At 40.6% G+C, this 19,588-nt stretch overlaps 1 protein-coding gene across 4 annotated transcripts in view; it reads left to right on the top strand.

The window, feature by feature from the left end:
- Positions 1-19,588, top strand: part of SYNJ1 (synaptojanin 1) — a 50,789-nt gene that overhangs the window by 2,886 nt on the left and 28,315 nt on the right. For all 4 annotated transcript variants that reach the window (XM_056494874.1, XM_056494901.1, XM_056494892.1 and 1 more), the window contains exons 3-12: positions 6,244-6,330; positions 6,720-6,987; positions 9,226-9,451; positions 10,679-10,762; positions 11,289-11,350; positions 11,636-11,732; positions 12,947-13,116; positions 14,804-14,885; positions 16,099-16,251; positions 19,260-19,425. In XM_056494874.1, coding sequence (XP_056350849.1) covers positions 6,244-6,330; positions 6,720-6,987; positions 9,226-9,451; positions 10,679-10,762; positions 11,289-11,350; positions 11,636-11,732; positions 12,947-13,116; positions 14,804-14,885; positions 16,099-16,251; positions 19,260-19,425 — 1,395 coding nt within the window. The remainder of the gene's footprint in view (positions 1-6,243; positions 6,331-6,719; positions 6,988-9,225; positions 9,452-10,678; positions 10,763-11,288; positions 11,351-11,635; positions 11,733-12,946; positions 13,117-14,803; positions 14,886-16,098; positions 16,252-19,259; positions 19,426-19,588) is intronic.

Genomic DNA, 19,588 nt, shown 5'->3' with positions numbered 1-19,588 from the left:
TGTTGCATTTCATAACAAATTCTGTATTCTTAAATGTTATGTTGTAGTTTGGTTTTATCTCATTTTATGTGATTCTTAATAGCTTTTTGATTTCTAGCTTTATTTTGTATTTTTTTGTATTTTTAACCTATTTTTTTTTGTATTTTAACCTATTGAGATTCTGTATTGCTTTGTCTTGTGATAAAATCAGTAATATTTGCAGCAAGGTGTCTTGCACTGCAGAGTTATTTTTGTGTGTTTTAAGTGAAAAATGCATGAGATACTTCCCTGAATTTTTGTCCCCCCTCCCCTTTATTTTTTGGTGGAGGACACTAAACTGAGAAGTGCAGAAGAGAACCATAAGGCCCATACAAAGGCTTTTAAAATTTGTAAAATTATAAAATATGTTTGTGTTCTTTAGGAAGTCAAAGCACCTGGTTGCACAGCATTTCTGAGATTGTTTTTGGTACTTTTACAGAAAGCTTTCCTTCCATGGCAGTAATTTTCTCCTTAGCCAGCACCTGTTAGAGGCCTGGCAGTGCCTGACATGGTTGCTGCAGCTGTGTGATGGTCCAGGTGAACAGTGAGAGCTTTTCTGCTATTTTTGAAATTCTTTCTTTTTCTGGTGCAGTTTCTTCTTACTCTGCATTTAAGTAATCTCCTTGACTTTGGTAGCAGTATCCATAAGGCACTGTAGTGTGGATTGGGAATAAGTGTCCAATCGTAAAGGCAGCAACCAGGTTTAGTGCAAGCCGTAGAATGTTCTGAAGATTTGTGGAACAGGTTGTTTTAGCCTGTGTTTAATAATTAAGGGGCATGCTTGAGCTGCTTAAGGGCCAGAAAAATTATTTATTCCTGGAGGTTATACTCAGAAAGGGTGGTGAGTCACTTCTCGTGCCAGGATACACTGCAGGCACCTGGATAAATGTTCTTTCCTAAAAATTAAAACCCACGTCCAAGTTCTTGCCTACTTCCCTGCCTTGTTGTTACCAAGCAGAGAGAGCCAGACCTGAAGGAAGTTTGAAAGCCTCTCTCCTCTTGGATACTCTACTTAGTGATAGCTCATTTTAATCTGCAAAGCATTGTCCTTGGAATTCTAATTGGTAGGTTACATCATAGCAAGTGTTCTTACTCAGCTGGAAGTAGTCACTGAGTGTTGTTCTCAGTAACCTGAATCAGGAAAGTGCTTTTTCTTTGTCTCCTACACGGCCATAGTTTTCCATTGAATATTTAGCAGTGGCATTTTTCTTTAATTCCCTCTATTTTATTTCCATGTAATTCCCTAAATTCTTTAGGTACTGATACTTTTCTTAATGGTTGGAAGATCACAGTCTTAAGCTGACAAGAGAAAAAGCCCAGGAGTCTCCTAGGTCAGGTTTTTTCTTCTCTTTTTCTGTTTGCTGTTCTCACCTGGTATCTGTTCTTTTTAATGCCTGTTTAAAGGAGTACAGTTATTGGAAAGATTTGGGAAGTGCCACTTCTCCATCTTGCTGGTCATATAGCAGAATCCAACCAGAGGATTCCAGTCTGTAGCTGTACGAACTTAAAAGTATTTGTACAAATCATAGATAATGTTAATGAAATATTATTGTCCCTTGGGAAGACTTCCCATGTTTGTAAAATCTGTGTGAATAGATAGAAGAATGGTCTGATCAAGTATATATCGATTTAAATCCAGAACAGCATCACTTTAAACTTTAAGAAACTTCTGGGTTTTGATGACAGTGCTACTGCTTTTTAGATGACAAAAATTGACAGTACTGACCTCAAGATTGTTAAACATTTTTCCAAATATTTTAATAAATACTGGAGATTAGGTAACATGTTTAGCGTTATACCTGATCATAGTTCTTACCTATATGTAGAGTGGATAATACAAGCACAGCCTAGTAAAATACATTTTAGCATTAAAACTCATTCATGTGGTTCAGTTTGAAAGCCTTAGTGAGCTGCACCTCCTGGAATATCGATGTACAGAAATTTGGGGTTGAAATGGGCTAAGAGGAAGGAGTGGAAGCTCCCTGGTCTGTTCAGTGGCATCTCAAAGGAAGCACATGTGTCATTTTGCTGAGGGCAGGATAACTCGTTAGCCTTCCTGCCCGTGCCCTCGGTGAGGCCCTGCCAGCCGGTCCAGAGGCTTTAGTTGAGCCTGGCCAGGAAATGCAGCACAGCTCAGGTGCTGGGTGATGTTCAGTGTGTGCCACGCGCTGTTCCAGGCAGCCAGGGCGGAGAGGAGCAAGGAACAGGCTCGAAGGGATTTCAGTCTGAGCATGGGAGCAGCCAGGCCATGCTTCTGCTGGAGGTGTTGTGTGTGAATGAACTCACCTTGCTGTGACTGCAACACCTGAGCAATACTTTTCTTTCCTTGCAACATTTAACACTCTTTGGTCAGCAAGGTCCTGGTATGGGGTTAGCCCCAGACATTGGAGTGTGGGGGGATCCTTCTCAAAGCCTGGTGAGAGCACTTGGGTTGAAATGTCAGCAGATTCACTGCTGATTTGGTTAGAATTTAGTGGGAGGGTGTCATAGATGTATTTTTCTTATTTTCCATATGCCATTTGCTGTGTATTTATTCTTTGAAATAGGCCTCTCTGAGATGTCTTATCTGGAAAGGTTTTCCTGCCTGCCTGGGCAGGAGTGTGTTCTCTCTCCCTCTGCCTGCTCTGGATGAGTCATCCCAAAGGAGTGCTGAGCTGTCTTTACTCCTTTGCTTGTAGAGAACATTCTGTCTGGGAAAACACTGAGCCGTGAGCGCCCCGAGCAGGAGCATCACGCACACCCTTGGGCTTCAGTGTCCCAGTGAAGCTGAGCAGAGAGCAGCTGTGGGAGGAGCAGGCACAGGGCCCAGCCAGACTCTCTGCAGCTGGAGTCAGAGCTGTAGTAACGTGTGTGCAGCAGCACCCTGGAGCTGTTCACTGCCGTGGCTGGTAGTGCTACCCAGAGCACTTCTCAGGAAGGGGTTCTCAACAGGCCTTGGAGAGCGGTCTGGCAGAGTTTCCTCATCCCCAGTATCCTGAGGTGAGCCAGTACTAGGGGTGTGCCAAAATAAGAGGTACCAAAAGGAATAAAATAGTTCTTTGGTTAATTTAATCAGTGAAAGTGGTGACTCTGTTCTGATTTTAATGTCACTTCTGTGGTAATAATAGGATGTTAGTTTTAATTTAAATACCAAAAATTTAACTGTCTTCATTTGACAAAACCCTTGAAAACCTTAGTCTTAAAAGATCAAAACCCAGTTTTGTTCATAAATTTCTCAGATTCTTCTTTCAGATTTTTCAGATTCTAAGCCTTTTAAAGTGACAGTTGTGTGGACTTTTTCTCATCTAACGTAAATTAGAAATCTTGAGTTTGAAGGAAATGCGCCTAATTTCAGGACTGTGCTTTTGTTCCCAGCTCTGAGTCCCATATTCTACCTGGAAACTGTAGCCACTAACTTGAAATGTATTGTCAGGTGGCACCCTGTGAGCTCACCAAGAAGAGAGCCCAACCCTAGAAAGCCTCCGTGGTGACTTTCAATGTGATCTGAACCTCTGAATTGTTAAAACCAGGAAACTGATTTCTGGATCTGGATTGAAGCGGGAACGCACGTTGAACCAGACTATCCTGAAAACAGGATTGTTGGTGGCGTTCCATTTGTGTAACGCTGGAGGGCTGACATATTGCCTTCAAAATAATTGAACTGGTCACCTTTTTTGTAGGAGTCTGTGATTGATAAGGTGTGCTTATTGCAGATGACGTTTTGAAATGCTGTTAGCTGTTAATCCTTAAGAAATGGGGACTTGAAATTTTGTTGGTTTTCTCGTGACACTGCAAATGGGGCTTTCTTCAGAGGTTCATTATAAATGGATTTGAAAATCACTTTGTAAGTGTTGTGGTTCTCATGAGCTTTTTGTTAGTTTGGTTTTGGTTTCTTGATACTGCGTAACAGTGATCATGAAAGGATAAAATCTTCGTATTTTTGGAGGGTTAAGGATAGGGGTCAGTATCCTGGTGCCTTGGGCTTTTGGAGAGCAGACTTTGGCCTGAGGAGACTGGATAAAAGTCCCTTGGGAAGAGAATGGAAAGGAGTGTGGTGAAGCTGTGTGTTCCTGTTTTCCTGTTGGTTTTCAGAAGCTTCAAGTGCTTTTTCTTGATGTTGCAACACTCCTGACCACAGGAAGTTCCTTACTGGCACTGCCTCGAAAGCAGAAGCCTGGGGTGAGTGAGCATGGACCAGGGCAGGATGGAGGAAGTGATGCCATATTTGACATTTTCCCATGTGTATTTTGCCCTTAAAAAACAAATCGAGGTGGGAAAAGCGCAGGCAGTGTGAGAGAGAAACACTGAGATGGTCACTATGGAAAAGCTTTGATTTCACACTGAATTAGGTGCAGTGTAAATGGAAAACATGACATGAAATGCTTTGGGCTGGTCCTTGGGCACTTTAAGGAAATAATAATTAACTAGCCACAGTAAGTTTCTCTGGTTTTGGTTAGTTGGTATTGCAACCCTTTGCTGCTTTATTAGCCTTTGTTGGCCTTTTGCAAAGGCAAATTTTGCAAAGCCCGTGTTACTTGATTTACTTTGGGCATTTACTTACTAAGGCTTAACAAGGATATCCAGCATTCTCTGCAATGGAAAAAGAGAATAAAGTCACAGAAGACAGAAAACCCATTGTTCTGACATGTCAATAAATCCCAGGAGGCACCTTTAAGAAAAATTCTGCAAGAAGTTTAAAAGGAAACCTGATCTTTCCATAATAATTTCCAGTGTGGAGGAAGAACACTGCAGCTTTCTGGTTATGGGAAACTGAGTTTAGAAAAGTACTTTGGTATCATTAAAGCCTTTCTAAAAACAGGTTGAAAGAACGAGGGTCTGAAGTTTAGTTCTTTTGAGCCCAGTGGTTTTCTGGTTAAGACAGACACAGTTTGGTGATGCTGACAAAATGTTTTTAGATTGGCTGCAGGTTCTTAACACTCACCCTGGGTGAGGACTTTAGAAATAAATCCTCATGCTGCTATAAAACTCTTTTTATTTCATCTCTATTACAGGAATATTAGTGCAATAGGTATCAGTGCAATAAGGTAAAGAAACTTTTTCAAAATCCACCTAATAAAACATTGAATGGGGCTGGATTTCAAGCTGTGGTTAAATAATTGTTTCATCTATATTAAATTGTCTGATCCATTTTAATAAAAGAGCTGGCGGATATTTGAACAGAAGCAGTAGGCTTGTGCACAGGCAGGGCTTTACTAATCTTAGGGAATACTTGTTAGGAAGAGCAATTCTAAGTAAACCAGAGCTTTTTTATTCTAAATAAAATACAGATTTTATTCTAAATGACGTAGCTGATGTGAGAGAGAGCACAGCAGAATTCCAGGGCAACTAGACATTTTGATTTACTCTCCTTTGTGTTACGTTCTGAGGTTTTTGGTGTCAAAGTGAAATGGTGCTGGTTGCTGGTGAGCAGGGAGCCTCGTCCCTGTAGATGCAGTGGCAAAGCTGGAACTGTTGGTGTTGCCCTTGGGGTGCAGCCTCACGACGAGCAGAGGCTCAGGACGGGTGAGGTGCTGCTGCTCTGAGCGTCTCTCAGCCGGCTCTGCAGCCGGGCTCGGGGCTGTGTGCAGTGCTCCTCGGGGGGCTGAGGTGTGCACTTCACTCCCAGGAGAGCAGTGGCATATGTGCTTTCATTGCAGATTGTTTGGGGTTTTTCTCAAATCTGTCTGAAAATTGTCTTCCTAATTCATCTAAGATATGGCTTTTAAATACCACTTTTGGTGAACCTGCAAGAGTTTTGATCTGCATGGAATATATCTAACACAGTTAAAATGGGCTTGTGATAGTCTTGTTCAGAGACAATGCTACTGCATCATAGTTTTATTCTTGGAGAAAAAGGGTAATTTTTTTAATTAAAAAAGCAACATTAAGCACTAATTTTAATTGCAGGGGAGCATTCTTAGGCATCTTATTTGTCTGTGTTGTAGAAGCTTTGTATAATAAGAGATAATGTTAAAAATGCCAGTTTTCTCCTTTAATATCACTTGGAGTTTCTGCAAGTCCTTTTTTTATTGCTTAAGAGCATAGCATGATCATAGTTTGTGACAGAAGCAAGCCCTCATTTTCCATTTTAAAGTGCCATATGCTCATCCATTTTGGTTTCTTTCCAGAAGCATCTTGTAGGCGCTGCTTTTGTAATCTCTCAGCTTTTCAGTTTGGAGTGGCTCATTCTCACTGCCATAGTATTGGGGCTTTTACATCAGCAAATCTTTCCTTTTCTCTCCACAGCTTCTGCAGAAAAAGACACCATCAAGAATACGTACTCCAAAGTCATGGATGCCTATGGGCTCTTGGGTGTGTTAAGATTAAACCTTGGTGAGTCAAAAATGTAAAACTTGAATTTTTCATTTAGGGCAGAGTACTGTGCTGCTCTTGTAAGACTGAATCTTTGCAACAGGAAAAGGGCTTATTTTTTCTATTTGTTTGTTTGGTTTTTTTTTTTTTGCAGACTAGCTTACAAGTTTGGAGCACTCCCTGAAGTGAGGGAGTGGACAAAAATGACTTGTGTGTTTGCAATTCCTGTACTTTGCAGTATAGTTTCTCCCTTTCTTCTGTAGAACTTGGGATTGTGTTCTTGGCATTGGTTCTTTTTGTACATTTTTCAGGCAAACTGGGGTGGCTCGTGTACCTTAGCACAATAAACAGATCAGCATCCTTCTCTGCTAAGATCCCTTCTCTTACCTGTGCCCTTTCTTGTTTTGCAGGAGACACACTTTTACATTATCTGGTTCTGGTGACAGGATGCATGTCTGTGGGAAAGATTCAGGACTCTGAAGTTTTCCGAGTTACCTCCACTGAGTTGTTGTCGTTGCGAGCTGACCCAGCAGACGAGGATCGCGTTTCAGAAGTGCGCAAAGTGTTGAACTCCGGGAACTTTTATTTTGCGTGGTCTGCAACCGGTGCCAGCTTGGACCTGAGTCTCAGTGCTCACCGCAGCATGCAGGAGCACAGCACTGACAATAGGTTCTTCTGGTGAGTTCAGAATTGCTTCAGCAGGCCTGAGGAATTCATAGAGTAATGAATTCTTCTGCACACTAATGCCTGGCAAGTTTTTATTCTCATCTTTACCAGCTCTTGCATGTACACCTTTGTCCCACAAACCTTGAGGAGATAGAATAGCATTACTTGAACTCAAGGCAGAAGTCTGTTACTGATGACTGCTTGGGAGTTTCTTCATTGGAAGACACAGATTTTTCACTGCTTATATTGTATTTTCATCTGAACATCTCTTGTGATGTTGTGTTTCAGTTTTGGTACCTCTTAATTCTTCATCAATTGTGACAGTTTTTTGAATGGGTGCGTTTATGAAGCTTCAAAGAGAAAAAATTACTATTTTTTTAGAACATTCTGGATTCTAAAATGATGTGTTTATATATAGATTCCAAGGGGGTTTCCAGCGTATGAAAGCACTTCAAAAGTTTTGTTTCTCAGAAAATTGTGATCTTGCTGGTTTTGTTGAGACAGCAGGTATTCTCTGCTACAATGGGCACCTTGCTTGGCTGCTGCACTCACTATCCTTTTACTGGGTATTTTTGAATAAAGTACAGATTTCACACAAAGAATTTTTGGTGAGAGGAATACTCTCACCAAATTGGCTGTTTGTACCAATCAGCAGCTTAAATAATGCCAGTAATGCACACTGATGTGTCAAAATTTCTGTTCCCTTCAGCCTGTGTTAAAAACACTCTGTGTATCCAGGAGTCTTGGTAGGGTGCTGGGGATTTGGCTTTACACACACTTAGAACAGGTGAAAAGGTACATGTGTCTCCTTCTGGCCAAAATACACCAAACCAGCTCTGGCATATGAGCCATTGCTTCTCTGGTCTTAGTTGCTGTTTCACACAGGTAGAGGAATCTGATCAAAGTGAAGTATAAGAAAAAGTTATTAATGAGCTCAAGTCTTCAGAAACACTGCTTCCTTGGTGTAGGTTGTAGAAACCTTGCTGTTTGTCGATGCATCTGGAAAAAGACTTGGCTCTCATTCTTCAGTCAGTACTTTTGAGAAATGGTGCCTGTTGACCCTGTCCAAATAAGCTGGGCTGATTCTGACTCCCGTTGTAAAACTTCTGAAGTTACCTGATTCTGTTTTCTTCGGTGAGAACCAGTCCCCACAGGACATAGGTGGAATGTTGAGATTCCAAGATCTAGAAATGTAACCACTACAAGTCAAGAACAGGAAGTGTTCTGCATATGCACTTCAGTGACCTTCCTGGGGCTTTTTCTGTGCCAAACATACAGGCTCAGAGTGCCCAGGGAAAGAATATCGTTTGCTTTCAGTGTCCTGTTATTATGCACCTGTATACTCTAGGTTTAGGATGAAAACGCTGAAATTAAGGAGCTTCCACCGCTATAGTGAACATGCTGTTCCAGTGGAATTATCTGGGCAGAGACACAACCAGCCATGTTCCTGGAGTTTGCATTTCTTTGCTGTGCAGAAAATTTTGATCCCTTTTTATACAAGTGAATGTTTCTGAAGAAGATCAAAAGCCAATCCCCACTAGAATGAGGCAAACAAAAGATTTCACAAAACCCAGACTTTAGTCTTACATCATAATACAGCATTGATTAGTGTTGCTAAATGCACATTCAAACTGCAGATCTCCTTTCTTGTGAACAATAAGTGCTATTAGAGACTGATATATACAGTATATAAAGTACCAGCACTTAACCCTGAAATTTAAAGAAATTTGAGAACTAGTTGGCTGGGAATGTATTCCTGGAAGCCTGTCTGGTGAATGGCATAGGGTTAGGTGATATATAATGAAAGTATTCAATGTATGTTGGTAAGAATTTATTTTCTAGTTTTATTTTGGGGTGGTGTGAGATTGAATGTTGCTTTACCCACTACAAAAAGTAATCCTGTCATTGGAATTCTGTCTTGCTTTCCCAGAGTCTGTAATCTTCTCAAAACAAGGCTGACCAGAGAGGTATAAACAAGCTTTGGAGTATTGATAGGTGACAAGCAAAGGCTGTAAGGGTTATTATTTTAAGGTTGTTGAAATTCATAGCTTCACTCCACCTTCTTATTGTGCTATTTGCTGTTTCAGGGACATTTAAATGAAAGTTAGATCACAAAACTGTACCATGCCTATTTTCCTGGTCCTTTCTGTTTTACCAGATGTAAAATGTGAGGAGTCAGTAGTCAGCTTAACAGTTGGAGCTGAATTGTAATTCCTTGTGGTTATTTGGTGGTTGTTTTCTCCCTGATAGGAACCAATCACTGCATTTACATCTGAAGCACTATGGTGTCAACTGTGATGACTGGCTGCTCCGCCTCATGTGTGGAGGAGTGGAGATCAGGACAATTTATGCAGCTCACAAGCAGGCAAAGGCTTGTCTCATTTCACGACTAAGCTGTGAACGGGCCGGCACGCGATTCAACGTCCGGGGAACAAATGATGATGGTCACGTTGCCAATTTTGTTGAAACAGAGCAGGTATGTTACACTCCAATGCCCATAGCTTGGCTGACAAGCCAATATAAGCCCCCCTGTGGTTAGATTTTTGCTCTGAATGAATAAATAACAAGTCTGTCAGCAGCAGATATTGGAATAGTTTCTTTGATGCTAAATTAGGAAGCTAAGTAGGTTATGTAATTTGATGATCTTGGTTTTTAGTGTGGCTTATGGTCAGGCCATGCCTGGGTCTGGGTTGCAGTAGCTTAAGAAGGTGCTGAGCTCCTGTGGGTGGCTGTGCTTCCCCTGAGCCCCTTGAGCTGCATGGCAGCATGTGCCACTTCTGGCCTGAGCTAATCTAAAGTAATAGAGGCAGGCAAAAGGGATTTCTGGCAAATAGTGAACACCGGTAACCTTGTGGCTCAGGAAGGATAAAGGCATTCCACTTAGCACCGCTCCTCTGAAAGGCAGCTTGTAAAGCCACTGGCATTCTGCTGCCTTGGATTTCATAGCTCTGCCCTCATTCTTCAGAAATGTGAGAGCCTGATCAATGTTTCTTTGCTGGCCTTCCTTGGCTCCCTTTCCACGGTAGTCTGTTCCCAAGAGGTTGTTCCTACAGCGGTGTTCTTGCTCCTAGGTTTGTTTGGCTGAGTTGCTGGCTCCTTCCAGAGCCCAGGAGGCTGGAGGAGGACTTTGTGTAGGAAGGGCTCTGCTTGTACACCTCCAGTTTCAGGAGTTCAGTCACAGTACTCCTGTTACGCTTTCTCTGCCCTAGTTTCCTGGCGTGCCAAGGTCACTGAATGGCTGTGGTGTGTTATTCCATTTATGTTTTCCTTTCCTGGATACTTCATGGACCATGATATGTTGGTTTCTGGTGCAGAAAATCTGCAAGCGTTCAGAGTAGGCTGCATGGCGATCTTCTGTGCATTGGTATTCTTTTTAATTGTTCCTGCAGCAAAGTCTTACCGAGTTGTTTAAAGCATCTTACTCCTAGTGCAGAAGTTACTGAAGCCCAAATAATAAAAGCTGCATTTCCTTACACATCCTGAATTGTAATTCTGCAAAGGGGCATGACAGCAACCCAACTTTTTGTAGGAATTGTTTAGAGCGGATACAGAGAAGTCTTGGAAACAATATTTGAGCTTGTGGTGTGGAATTTGTAATGCATAAATATATGTTTTTTGCTCCATGTTTAGTTAAGGCTGAGAATTCTAAAATCTTACACTGTGATAATTATTAATACTATGCTTTACTTACTTTCCTTAACAGGTGATATATTTGGATGACTCTGTGTCATCTTTCATACAGATTCGAGGATCTGTTCCATTATTTTGGGAGCAGCCAGGACTGCAGGTAAGCAGGAGATAGATTAATTATGCAGATCATTCCTATTCATGTTCTTTTAAACATCATCTACTAGCCTTTGGGCTCTTCTTCACAGTTTGGGAGCACGTGTGTGCTCCTGTGACTCACCAAGCCTGCTCCTCTCAAGTCAAAAAGTTGCTTTGCACACAACTTGAACATCCTTTCTTTTTCGGTGTCTTCTCTGAAGATCTGACTCTTTCCTCTTAAATGGGTTATCTAAGGGCATCCAAACAGACTGTTTCCTTCTGAATTGTTCTTGAGGAGAAGTCTTTTCAAGAGGTCAATAAGAATCAAGAGTTACTGTAATAGGATTTCATCACAATTTTCTTGAAAGAGGAACTGGTTTAACAACTACTACTGTGACACATTTTTTACAGGAAAGGTTAGAAAAAGTTTGTGCCTTACAGGGATTCTAGGTTCTTTAGACATACCAGCATTTTGCAGTATAGGTGCTGTAGCATTCACATGCCTTTTGCTCAAAACAAGACAATTTAATGTAACCTTGATGTCATAGGTGGGATCCCATCGTGTCAGGATGTCAAGGGGTTTCGAGGCAAATGCACCAGCTTTTGACAGGTAAAAATCATCTAAAGTTTTTGCTAATGCACTGAAAACCTCTGGTAAGTTCTGCTGCATCACAGAGATGGGGTGCATTATTCTGTACAAGAGGCTTTGTCTGTGCCAATGTGGCATTCAGCAATGCTGGCAACTCCCTGGACATTGCTTATGCCTTTCAATGCTTTGTTGGAAACCGTGAATAAAATTGATATCGAATACTGTGCAATTTCCCAGTGTTGCAGGTGTTGCTGTTAATTTTCTGTGTGCCAGAAGATGAGTGTGGAATTTTTCTTCTGTTAACAGGCATTTCCAAACTCTTAAAAATTTATATGGCAAGCAAATTATTGTAAATTTACTTGGGGCAAAAGAAGGAGAGCACATGCTCAGCAAAGCTTTCCAGGTGAGTATGTGCATATCCTGGGAGTTTGCTTCTTTGCTTTTACATAACCTCTGGAAACCAAACCTCCAGGTATGCTGTGCTCTGGGAGCTAAAATTAGATTTATAGCAGCACTGCTTAAGATGCATGGTGTAAAATGAATCGTTAAAAGCTCTCCATGTAATTCCTGTTTGATTCTGTTCAGATTGGTAACTGTACTGGAAAATTCTAACGGCAATGTAGACAACGTTGAGGGATTTTAAGTGATTTCATATTTCGTGCTTACTAGTGTCTTATTGAAAACATAAGTCTTTCTTACACTCTAAAATTGATGAATAAATCCATGATACTTTATAGTATTTAATGCTGCAGTATTTCTTTTAAGGGTATTTCTTTTGTAATTAATGGATAAATCCCTTAATATTTTCTTTAAAAAATAAAATTTATCAAATTAAATATGGAGCTGCTTCATGATCAGCAGGAAATGTTCAGGAGATGTTAACTATTAAGTGGCCGCTCTCATTAATTCCCACTGGCTAGTTTAAAAGAAAACCTACATTGCAGTTCTTAAATGCTGACCATTTGAGGAGTTCTGTCTGAAGCCAGAGAACATGTCAGTAGCCCTGTGTTATTTCCCCCTCCCTTTCCCCCTGTAGTGATTGAATGGCTTGGGGCATTCCCTGGGATATTTGCTGCATCCAGCCCTCGTGGTTGACAGGAGCGTTCTCAGACGTGCCTCGATATCCAGGGCTCTGCCAGCAAACATCCTGTGGGCACTTAGGGCTTCCTCAGGGAATATTAGGGCAAGTTTTCCTCAAGCCACCCTCTACAGCAGCCTAACTCATTTGGGTGGGCTTAATAGTAGCTGGTGAAGTGTTTACTCAATCCCTGTTGCTGATGGCATGTCAGGGACTCTTGGTGGAAAGGGGTTTCACTGAAACAACCTTTTGCAAGTGAAAGCATTTGAACCGCAGAAGAGGCCGTGGGCTGCCTTGGTGACCTCTGGGGTAGTAAGGGATAAAGCTGACTTTGTGACAAGGCAAACAAAAATACACGTGAAATATTAATCAGTTCTGAGTGATTTGTTTCAATGGTGATAAAAGTTGTTTCATTTTACCTAAAAGAAAGCTAACAAAACAACTTTTAAAATATTTGTCATTTCTTGTTTAGCTATTACTTGTGTCTGTTCAGGTACTGGTATATTTATACTTTTTTTTTTTCCTGTTTACAATGCCAGAGCCATTTGAAAGCATCTGAACATTCAGCTGATATCAAAATGGTGAACTTCGACTATCATCAGATGGTTAAAGGTGGAAAGGCAGAAAAACTACACAGTGTGCTTAAACCTCAAGTCCAGAAATTCTTAGAGTGTGGTTTTTTTTATTTTGATGGAAAGGAAGTGAAAAGGTTTGTGTGCATAATTTCTGTACATTTCCTCAGATTAAATTGTGGTGCTGGGATGTGTTTCACCCCTCAGCAAGAAGATAAAAAATGTTGCCTCTGTTAGTGTGGTTTTAGTGTATCCTGGGTGGTGCTTAACAGCTGCAGTACGAGTCACCTATTTTACTCTAGTGAGGTCTTGTCTTATTCTGTGTAGGCTCTACAAATCTCTAAGGAAAGTCTCTGAGACAGTCAAGGGGCAAGAATTAATTTCAGGCCTTTGACCTCAGGATTTAGTGGAAATGGTCGATAATCCTTTTTCTAGCGGGCAGGCTCGTGGAATTAATGAGGGCTTTTCCATCTTCCTGTAGAACATGCTCAGGATTTCCCTCAGTGGTGGAATGCTTTGTTTTCTGTGAGTTGTAAACGTTTGTGTTGCGGGCAGTGTTTTTGACTGCACTGGCTCCCCCACTGGAGAGATTGCTTTCTCTCAAAGCAGGATTGAAATGCGTGTTTCTTACTTCTACTTATTTCTGATCCCTGGAGCAAAGGCCGTGCTGGTCTCAGTAGGACAAGAGAAGCAGGGATAGAAGTAGGCAACATTGCTTCTCTTCTCCCTTCCACATCCTTCCTCCTCTTAACTAATGCAGAGCAAAGTGCTGAGTGAGGCTTTCCCTGAGAAAGAGTTGCTGAATGATGAGGGAATAAGCTCCAAAGAGCTTTAAAAGTTTTTTTTTTATTGGGGGATTCAAATAATGCCGTCATAAATCAAAATGCCAACTGGAAGCAAAACAAAGTTGTGGCTTGTGACAGCTCAAAGACTTGTGTTAATGACAGATATACACTTATAATGCTTGTGAGTTCATGGACTGTCTCCTTTGGGAAATGACAGGCTTTTTGCTTTGCATTTTAAATCAAATGCAGAAAGAGTAATAAAAAAAAAAAAAACTTGAAGAAAGTTCTTCAGAACTTGCTGCAGTCTGTGGTTAGGTCTCCAAGTAAAGGTGCTGAAACCATTCTGACTTTGGTGGACAAGGAGTATAGTGGGAATGACAGAAGTAAGGGTAAGTGTGTGTCCCTGGGAGAGGCATTAGAATTTTGTACTCCTAGCTGAGCAAGCAGCACATGGATGTTCCTTAATGTGATCCTTTGGAGAGCTTTCTAGTAGGAGTTACTGGGCTTCTCAGTAAAAAGGAAGTGGAGCAGTTGAGTGCCTGAGGGCCTCCAACATCCCATGAGCTAAAGGAGAGGCTTGTTTTTAATTTTTATGAGCAAAATGGGGCATTGGAATTGGCTTTAGTTATATCACAAATTCTTGTTTTTAGTTAAATAGAATTCAAAAGTACTGTCTCAGTACTTTTTCACTTTTTTTTTTTTGTTGTTATTGTTCTTGTAACAAAGAATTATTTCTCTCTGAGGAATTGCTTGAAAGGAAACCCTAATCTTGCTTAACACTCTCAGCAAGCAAGGAGGAGTGGGAGAAACTGAAGCAGGATGACTAATGTTATTTGCAGAAAATGCCTGAGCTGTGCTCAATGAGTGCTTGAAGCTCAGCCTCCGTTGCTCCCATGTTTATCAATGCCCTGGTAGGGCAGGCAGGTCCCCCTGCCAATACCCTGAGTCACTGCCCTGGCTCAGATCTGTGTCCCCATTGAGGAGATGTGTTGAACGGGTTATTTCAGTTATTTTCTCTCTGCTGTTGTCCTTGGCACAGATCCCAGAGCGGCACTGTCAGGACCAACTGCTTGGACTGTCTGGACAGGACAAACAGTGTGCAGGCCTTCTTTGGCTTGGAGGTAGGAGCCCCATGCAGCCTCTGCTGGGCACTGGGCTGGGCAGTAGTGCCACCTTCCCAGGAAGGGCAGGTGAGCTTCTCCTGGGTGGGTTCTAGTGGGAGCTGGCCTTGCTCTGACTGCCAGAGGGAAGGCCTGCAGCACGTCTGAAAATGAAACAGTATGGCTGCTGTAAGGCCAAACCTAGGAAAATCATTAGCCTTCTGTTTGCTGAATTCTGTTTTGCTTAAATGCTCCTCTTAAAAGGAATTCCTATGAGAACTTCCAAGGCATTGCTCGTAGAACAGACGAGCAATTCTAATTCTGGAATAAGTAGTGCTTGGCTGCTGCATTAGCACAAGTTTTCTATGGCAGAAGAATATCTTTCTACACTCTTGATGTGTAGAGTACTTACATCTCAAACTTAGCTTTGTAGCTCTATTTTTTTCCTTTCATACTCTTTTAAGAACTGCATAAATGCAACTTTTTTTTTTAAACTAGGTGTGCCAGATTTTTCAGCAATGAGAATTATGATTTCAGCTAAAGTATGAGTGCTAAAAGCATAAAACTAATTAATAAGACGAGAAATGGTTAATCCTGAAGAACTGCTTTTTTAATTTTAAAATTCTCTCAAATGAGATATAGGAATTCTTACTTTATTTAACACAGTAGGTACTTAAAATAACAGGTACTGAACTCTAGATGGTCCCCTAAAATTATAAGAGCAAGCACCCAATTTTTAAAACTTGTTGTATATTTCTTCTTAGTTTTGTTTTGCAAGTTTCCTTTTGTGTCTTTTGTTGATTCCTATCCAACTTTCAGAATTTTGCCTTTCCTATTTTGTGTCTATAATTTCTGTGTCTGTTATTTTTTTCCTTCTTGCTGTCAGGCACCCTAAGGTTTTAAAGATTTTTAAAAGCTTTTGAAAATAGCTTTTGTGTTTAGTTTGGTGAACTTTGAGATGAAAACATTTCCAAATCAGCTGCCTAATTTTTTCCCTCTATTACTACCTATCATCAAAGGAAAATGAAGTGTTGGTGCTAAATTGCAGGTATGATGAAACTTTCAGGTGTGATCTGGTGAGCGTTTGCTCAGAATGGTTCATATAAACCCAAGACTTGTGGGGCTTCATGCATATATACTGAAAACCAGGATGTGCCTTTTAAGAAATCTATTTAAACTGGGGGGTTCTTTGTTTGATTTTGGTTTTTGCTCATGCTGTCTTCACCTGTTACAGATGCTAACAAAACAGCTGGAGGTATTAGGATTAGCTGAGAAGCCTCAGTTAGTTACTCGCTTTCAGGAAGTTTTCCGATCCATGTGGTCTGTGAATGGTGATTCTGTCAGTAAAATTTATGCTGGAACTGGAGCCCTTGAAGGAAAAGCAAAGGTAAAGTACATCTTCTCAAATCCATTGGTAGCGTTTAGTATGGGTTTTAATGAATTCTGCCATGACTATATATCAAGGATAGATTTTCTCTAAAAAACGTGCTCTTAGTAATCCTAAAACAATCCCAAACAAAACCCAACCAACCAAAAAATTCACTTAAAATGGTTGGTTCTGTTGATAACCAGGTCATGTTCGTGTACATCCCTTCCTAGCTATGTTCCTGCATCCCACGTAACATCATTGTGTAGGAAAGGATAAGGCTCAAATCTTCCATTTCTTTAGAACATAGCTCAGAAAAATGTATATTCAAATCAGCTTTAGTTTAGTTGAGTATTTTTACTTTTCTCTCTGTACCTCTCCTGCTATTATTTCAGCCCCATTCACTGTATCTCCTTTTCAAGTGTGTTTAGTGGGATGTTGGTTGTGTTTTTAGTGCTTAATAATGTTAATACTAATCCAGTTGTAGCCTGGTGGGTTTTGTTTGCATGTTTGTCCAGCTTTTTCTTTTTAGTTTTTTACTGAAAAAACCCCAAATTTTGTTTCTGCCTTGCTTTCTAATGCTGTGAGAACAGTTCCATGCTCCATGACAGTGTAATGTTTCTCTTCATCTGGTTTTGTCTTGGTTGATTCCTGAGTTGTTCCCCTTTTCAAATGCTGTCTTTTGTTTTTTTCTCACAATGTTTCTTTGTTTCCGTAATTCTGTGCCAGGCGATACCTGTCAAGAGAAATGTTGACCTGTAGCAATTTTTGCCCTTAGTTCCTTCAAGAACATCTTTTCACACTGTTCTTTCTGCTAAAGAATGTGCTGTTTCTCCTTCCACGTTACATCATATTTTCCCATAGCCAGCTGTTTTGGGTTTTCCATCGTTTATTCATTCACACTGTGCCAGGGTCCTTCTCTGCTCCTGTAGGAGGTATCACAGCAAAATACACAAAACCAAAAGAATCAAATAACCTTGTTGCTTATTCTGCCCCTTGACCGGTGCATACAAGACTTGTTCATTTGGGAATTGCTTGTATTTTACTGTAGAGTGGAATTTGTTTCAAGATGTTTAGTTTTATTTTCTTACAAAAATATCACCCAGACTGCCAGGAAAACTGCAGTGAGTATTTTATGGAGTGTCTCCCCTTGTCTTGACTTTCCCATTCAACCTTCTTAGTTCCTTTTCCTAAATTAATAGTTTTCTATTTCATCTAGTCCATTTGGCTGTTTATTTTTTGGTTTTTTTTTCTTACTTTTAAAAATACATTTAATGTATTTCCATATCTAATGTTTAAAACACAGAGTAGATGTCCTGGTTTCAGGTTGTTAAACCTCAACAGTACATTTACTCTGCTGTCTCTGATATAATTCTGCATCCCTGCCCTGGGACAACTCTAATTAGTACCACATCTTGTAAATCAATATAAACATCTCTGACACGAGTCCCATCTATTCAAAGAGAATCTTTAATGCTTGCAAAACCATACAATACTTGCTCCTGTTTCAATTAAACCTGACTCAGTATGTTTTTGAGTACTCTGAGTATATACTTTAAAATGCAGTTTTTAAGTTGCATTATCATTTCTCAAATGACAATTTTGATACCTGAAATTGTTCCATTTCTTACTTGTCAGTTTGATTCTTCAAAGCCCGAGAATACTTAGAAGTAAATAAGAAGAAATATTGCATAGGAGAAAATTCTTTTAACCTTAAATGTGTTAATATACATTTCTATACTGAAAACCAGTTCTTTTTAAAGTATTATAATACTCGTTCCATCTAACTCCTTACCTGCTCTTTCTTTTGCTTTCTCGGGGTTCCTTTCAATTAATTGCCTGAAATGTGAATGGTGAGTGTGGTTTTGGGGATCCTCAGTTGTACGTTGTCTGCCAGGAAGGGAGTGCATCCTATCACAATCCTGTTGTCATAGAGTGCTCCCTACAGCTTATTCCCATTGTCTGCTAAAGTCACTTAGCCTTGCTTAAGAGAAACTCCTGTCTCGCTGTCCAGTACAATTCATAGAACTGAATCCTGGGGTGGTTTTGTTAAGTTTTGCCTTCTTTCCACATGCATTTAAGGGGCTTTCATGGGCAATGCAAGCTGTAAACTTGGGAGTGTTTTTTAATAACAGCACAATCCCTTGCAGCATCCCTGATGGATCACAGTCTATATTTTATGTACCTGCAGCAGTGTGTTCACAGACACCTCACAGGCAAGGCACGTGCAGCAGCACGTGTAATCAGAAAGGTTTTTGTGTGCCCAGATCAACACTGCCAGGTTTGGGATTGAGTGCCAGGCTGCATTCTGTGTTAGTGGCATTATCCTTGAGGTGTGTGTGACCCTGGGTACATCTGCATCAACAGCACATTTTCCTTGTCTCTTGTTTAGCCCATCTGGTTGGACACACTTCCTCCAGACTGCAGCTCAGTCAGTCCCAAGTGTGCAGAGACAGTGTGCGGGAGGGGGGTCTGTGTTCCTTCTGGGATGCTGCATGACACTTGCATGGAATTTTTACAAGTTAAGGGGGGTCTTAAGGCAAAGCTTTCTCCGTTTTTATTATGGATGTTCCAGAATGTGAATTCTGAACTCCTAAGTGCATAAACATATACATTCATGTATCATGACATTTGGACTCGACTGCTTGTTCATCTCTCACTATTTGGGGAAAAGCCCAAAATCCCTGTCATGGTCTAAACATGGCACTGTATCAAATTAATTTTTAAAGGCCTGTGGTTTAGGGGGAAAAAATTGCTCTCCTTCCTGCAGTATTTTATTTTATTTAGCTTCATTTAAATCTGCTTGTTAGATATGCTTTGTAGGTATTACTGTGATTTTTAGTGTTTGGGGGTGGGGGCAAAGCACATGTAGCACAGTAGGCTCAGACTACTTGGTTTAACACTTAAAGAAGAAAGATGCCTTAGCCCTTAGAGTCATTAACACAGTTTATGTGTATCTACTGAATATTGCCAATGTTTTGTGAGCAGTGTCCAACATAAAATATTTTATACGTGTTCCTCCCTAACAGGCTGGAAAGCTGAAGGATGGTGCTCGTTCTGTGACCAGAACGATCCAAAATAACTTTTTTGATAGCTCCAAGCAGGAGGCCATTGATGTTTTGTTATTGGGAAATACCCTAAATAGTGATTTAGCAGATAAAGCACGGGCTCTCTTAACCACCAGCAGTTTACGCGGTATGTGTTTTTCAGGATTTTAATCTCTGATAACTGTTTGGTCTAAGAAAGCTGTATAGAGTTTGTTTTCAAAGCACTGTTGGAAAGTATAAATGCTATTTTATGTTCACTTGGCTTATTAAAAAATGAAAATTACTTCTGCTTTACTAATAGCGCCAAACTA

Source organism: Oenanthe melanoleuca, chromosome 1, assembly GCF_029582105.1.
Source record: "Oenanthe melanoleuca isolate GR-GAL-2019-014 chromosome 1, OMel1.0, whole genome shotgun sequence".
Classification (NCBI taxonomy): Eukaryota; Metazoa; Chordata; class Aves; order Passeriformes; family Muscicapidae; genus Oenanthe; species Oenanthe melanoleuca.
Note: the sequence above shows the minus strand (reverse complement) of the source record. Positions and strands in the feature narration are given on the sequence as shown.